This window comes from Alexandromys fortis, unplaced genomic scaffold (genome assembly GCF_014885135.2).
Source record: "Alexandromys fortis isolate MF-2015 unplaced genomic scaffold, M_Fortis_MF-2015_v1.1 scaffold_7, whole genome shotgun sequence".
Lineage (NCBI taxonomy): Eukaryota > Metazoa > Chordata > Mammalia > Rodentia > Cricetidae > Alexandromys > Alexandromys fortis.
The window spans coordinates 11,532,437-11,537,904 of record NW_026067920.1 but is presented as its reverse complement, the minus strand read 5'-3'; the positions used below and the strand labels follow the sequence as shown (position 1 = coordinate 11,537,904).

The 5,468-nt window shown below is 44.6% G+C and overlaps 1 protein-coding gene across 2 annotated transcripts in view; it reads right to left on the bottom strand.

The window, feature by feature from the left end:
* Positions 1-4,667, bottom strand: part of Abca13 (ATP binding cassette subfamily A member 13) — a 399,663-nt gene extending 394,996 nt beyond the window's left edge. For both annotated transcript variants that reach the window (XM_050141226.1, XM_050141225.1), the window contains exon 1: positions 4,599-4,667. In XM_050141226.1, coding sequence (XP_049997183.1) covers positions 4,599-4,667 — 69 coding nt within the window. The remainder of the gene's footprint in view (positions 1-4,598) is intronic.
* Positions 4,668-5,468: the final 801 nt, after the last annotated feature.

Sequence of the window (5,468 nt, the reverse complement as noted above, 5' to 3'; positions counted from 1 at the left end):
TGGAGACGGGGAGGGAAATGGGAGGCGGGGAGGAGGCGGAAATCTTTTTTTTTTTCAATAAAAAAATTATATTAAAAAAAAAAAAAGACTTAGACCCTGAAGCAGAGGACTATGAGAGGGAGATACAGGCTGAGGTTCCGCCTGCTTGAGCTGGGCTGGTTGGGGGCTCTCCAACGGAAGCAGAGCTGAACTTGGCCATGAGCTGATCATAGAGGCCGTTATCCTGGCACTCTGACAGTCTCGTGGACTTCTTCTAAGCCATGCCTGAAGGAGGAACATGGAACAGATACCGTAACTCTTGTCTGCACCTAACAGAAAGTATCACCGCAGCCTTTTGAACCAACGACAGTGAGGATGATGTGTGAGAAGGGTCTGGGGTCCAGAGTGTGTGTCTCTGGGTTCTGTATTGAAGAGTACCGAGCGGGAGAACATTTCCAATACAGTTTTATCCTTTACTACCTGTGGCTGAGAGTTACCTGCAGCTTTGGTAGAACCCCAATGCCAATATTAGTCAGCTCTCTGCTCATATTATAAAAAGAAATGTTAATTTGACCCATAGTCACAGACTTCTGTTTCAGCCTATGGTGACACCATATGTCATGGAAGGAATTTGTTATGGAGAAAAGCCACTCTAACCATAGACAGGGAGGAAGGAAGGAGGAGAGAAAAACTAAGGTTCCACTATCCCCTCAACAGCATGCCTGCAATGACCTAATAACCTTCACTAGGCTCCGGCGCTTAGAGTTGCCATGATTCCCCATAGCATCGTCCTGCAGACCAAGCTTCTCCCTCGGGACACTTTCCAGATCAATCTATCCAGGTATACCACACGATACTTTGATCCCCCTACCACTCGTCAAAGTCTTCAGCAAGGCTGTCCAAACTCAAACAGTTGTGTTAGCTTTCACTACCCAATAAATGCTCAGGATCCCCTCCAGTGGGGGCGAAAGGAGAGAGGTGAGCATTCACCATTGAGAACAGGAATCGAGACGCATGAGATTTGACAACAGTGATCCCAAGAAAGATCAAGGGTCAGACTGGGCAATGGTGTCGTACATAGTAAACAGGGTGGGCTCAGCCACTCTAAACCACATTGAAGCAGAGGAGATTTAAAAATAAATTTTAAAAAAATAGAATTACGACACTACCAAAAAAGCAACACTTGGTGAATTAGTTACTATCTTACTGCCATGACAAAATACCTCAGTTTAAGAAAGCATTTATTTTGGCTTACAGTCGGGGAAAAATAGTGCACAGTGGCCAGGAAGGTAAAGTAGGATCAGGAGGCAACGGTCACATTGTAGCCACATCAGGAAGTAGAGAGTGACAGATGCTTGTACCCATTTCTCACGTTCTTCTTCTTCAGTCCACGACCCTAGTCCACGGAACCACATTTTTAGGATGATATTTCCCACTTCAGTGATCTTAATCTAGATAACCTCTCATGGATATGTCAAGAAATATGTTTCCATGGTAACTCTAAATCCCACTAAGTTGACAGTCATGATTAACCATCACGCATGGCCCCGGTATTCTTATTTCCTTTTTAAAGTCATAAGTAATGATTTTGGTTGCTGTATAGTTAGGACAAATCAAAGACAAATACATAAATTCATGTATAAGCCCCTAGCTCATAGTTCCTGGTTATAATAATGTTAATGAGCTTGGTCAGAATCTATCTGCGAACACTCCTGAAAACCACTTCCATCAACCTGCCAGGTCCAGGAAATCTGCTCTAGGAAGCTAATTTAAAAAAAGAAAAAGACCACTTCAATGACTATGTACCTGGGTCTGAACAGATTAATGGATTGCTCAGTTAGTAAATTGCTTTCTGTGAAAACATCAAAACCTGGGTCTAGATCGACATAGCAAAGGGGGAAAAGGCTGGTATGGTGGCTTACACCTGGAACTCTAACACAGGAAGGTAGGAACAGAATTCCTAGAACTCAATAGCCAGATAGTCATTCTGCATCAGTGAGTTCCAGGTGTGAGACCCTGTGTCAAAAACTAAGGTGGGGAGCCATTGAAAGACACTAACGTCAATCACACACACACACATGCACGCACGCACACACAGACACCATGTGAACACAAACAAACACATACACCACACATGCAAAAATGTGTCTTCATGGACCAGATGCACTGTCAAATAAGTTATGTGCATCTGATGATGAATTATCATGCAATAAAGCCATTAGATAGGAAGACCATGCATCAACTTGTAAAATGTTAGGCTTCAATGGTTAATGAGAACAGGGAAGTCTATGACATTAACAATCAAAGTATGTGTATTATATATGTCAAGAAAGCAAGTGCATGAATCAGCATAATGGAATTTTATGGGATTTAAAATTGCTTCCTTGTTCTTATAATAATGCCTATGCAATAAATAAAAACTCAAGAGTAATAAAATGAGTGATGTTAATGTAAATATAAAATTAGACGTCTCATAAACGGTTACCAAAAGCAGAATCTTAGTCATCTATGAGGATAAGTATTATCTATCCATTATCTTGTTCTTAATTTTTCTCTGATATATCCACAACAAAATGCTCTTTAAAGGAAGAATAGGCACTGGATAGGTAACTCTGTCATTATAAGTGTTTACTGCTCCTCCAGAAAACCCAATTCCAGTTCCAGCACCCACAAAGATTGCCTCACAGCTGCCTGTAATGTCAACTCCAGGGGATTGACCCCTCCCTCAGACCCACATTCATGTGTACCTAGCCACAGACTGACACACAAAATATAAAAGGAAGATAGTCGAGAGTGGTGGCACCTTTAATACCAGGACTTGGAAGGCAGTGGATCTCTGTGAGTTCGATGCCAGCCTGGTCTACATAGTGAGTTCCAGGACAGTCAGGGCTATGTAGAAAGACCAAACATCGAAACAAACAAAGAAAAACAAAAAGAAAATGACCTTAAAATTTAAATAAAGGATTTCTAATCATAAAATAACCAAATGAAGAGGTTTTTAAGTACACGTAAAATAGACAAGCTTCTTTTCTCATATAAATAATGGCAAGTTTTTATTCACCGAATAAACATTTGGAACTGTTTCTTCACTCAGTCAGATTGGTTGTCCCCATCTGTGACAACACTCTATTTCCATAATGTAAAAAAAAGAAAAAAAATAGAATTTACAGATCATCATTGGAGAGCAGGAAGACTAGGTCAGTTAAAAGACATTCACCCAGAGGGGCCTGTCCTCAGTATTTCCACTGGAATTGATTAAGAGATGTGATAAGGCCATCCTATTGCCTCCAAGGTTCTGATCTGACCCGTGTCTGGTCCAGCAAGCTGGAAGCTCGACTCCCCTCTCTTCCTCACAGAGCCCAAGCTCATGTCCTAGATGACTAAAGCTCTCGTTTCTCTCATACCGTGCTATGGTAAGAATTACCCTCACTCACCTGAGAGGCCCTGCCAAGAGCATATCACAAACACTAACCATTCTGGCCATTTCCCAGGGAGAAAATCAACTAAGACACTGTGCCAGTCAACTAGTAAAAGTCAGAGCCCACTCAGGAAGCAGCACGATCTACCACTAAGGAGCGAGGGAGTCTGGGTACCGTCCATCCCTCCATCACTGGGCTATTGAAGTTAATAAAATCCCCACACAAAAGGAAAAAAATGTGTTCAGGGGAAGCCAGCTTCTTCTGGAACACCATTTGGTGGGAAGACAGGTGTAGATCCCGCAGTGTATATGTTGATAAAACCCACTGTTCATCAAAGGAACACCATATTGGCAGAGAATAACACATTCACAGTTCATCAGGAGCCTGTGTCTCACTTGCTCATCTCTGATGTGCATCTTTGGTGCACAAACCTTTTGTGCAATCAAATTCTCAAATAGATTCTTCTGATCCTCATGTCTCAGAGGCAGAGAAACCCTCCTTTAAACATTTGCTTTAGCATGAGAAGAGCTGGGAGAATGCTCTCCTGGAGGAGTGGGCAGAATGAAATTCAGTCATCCTGACAGGCAGGTCCACTGCTGAATGGGACATCTCTAGTGCTGAGGCTTCCCCAGCAGCAGGGATAAAAGACTGCTCATTGTAACCGTACTTCATTAAAATACACACTTAAGGGATTGTTTAAAGCTGAGATATTAACACAAGCTTGGTTTGCACGACTCCAATCTGCTCAGGAAAGCCTAGCTGCTGTAAACTGAACCCAGTTCTGAGAAAAAGATATGAATTAACACTAAGATGCGACATCATAGACTGCCACTGAGGACTGTATGATGTGGAGCCCATTTATGTTCTTAGTCCTCAGCCTTTAGACTCAGCATCAGCATCCGTAATAATATGTTTATGCCTTAAACATTCCTGATGCCTTGTTCCTTAAGCCACTCAGTTTTTATAACACACGTCCCAAATGCCAGTTCTTCAAGCTCCACTAGTCACTTTACTTCTAAATTAGCCTTTTTCGTGGGCGTTCAGCAATGTGGTCCACAGATAGGTTTTAATGAAAAGTAACCCTGCTGTCTGGGTCCCCCGTGGCTGTGGCACCTTCCGAGAAGCCGGTCAGACCAGAGAAGAGCCTGAACTCTGATTAGCCCTCCCTCCCAAAGCCCTCCGGAAAGCCAGGACACTTACTGGGTGCCGCAGTCTGCAAAGCCAGTTCTTCCAGAACAGGGCTTGGAACTGGCGCCCAGCGTGCCCCATGCCCGCAGCTCCCTGCTCGGTTCGTGAAGTCAGCATGCAGGGTCAGGGCTTATATCCGCCGGCCTTCAGCAGAGGCTTGTGGCCTATTAGCCAATTCTAACAAAAGTGAGTGATGCAAGAGAGATTACTGGTGACTTGAATAAGGCAGGCATCAAATGTCTCCTGGTGTTCTGCCTCTGCTGAGAAATCGTATCTCTTCACTAGTTGTGTGGCATAGGGGAGGGTTGGGCTCCAAGAGGCTGCCCTAGGGGCCCTTCCTGGACATAAATGAGGAGCATGCCCAGCACGTCCCAGACCCCACACACACGTGCCGGGGAGGCAAGGGCCACGTTTTCCACTGACCTCCCTTTCTCCTGATGTAAGTGGTTGAACTCTGCTGCGCTCCTCTTTCCTAACTGTCGGGTGTCACATTAATTTGCCAAGATATCTACCTTAGGGGAGTCCCGCAGCAGACGCTTGGGAAAGAGAAAGGTCTGGGGTCCAGCTGTTGCTCGTTTTGTCACCGTACCACTACCGCACACTCTGCCCTCAGTCCCCATCCACCAGGAGAGCAAGGATGCAATTTTCAGAGCTCAAACAAAGAACGAGCAGCTGGCAAGAGGCATACAAGCATAGCAGAACACCGAAAGCCCAGGGTTACTCCTGAGCCGCCTATGATCCCTGCCCTTCTGGTGCCTCTCCCCCATCTCCCTCCCCCCATCCCTGTTTCTCCTTCCTCATCTCTGTCCCCCTCCCCCACTCTGTGTACATGTGCCTTTAGGGATCAGAAGTCCACCATGAATGACATTTCTCAGGAGTGCC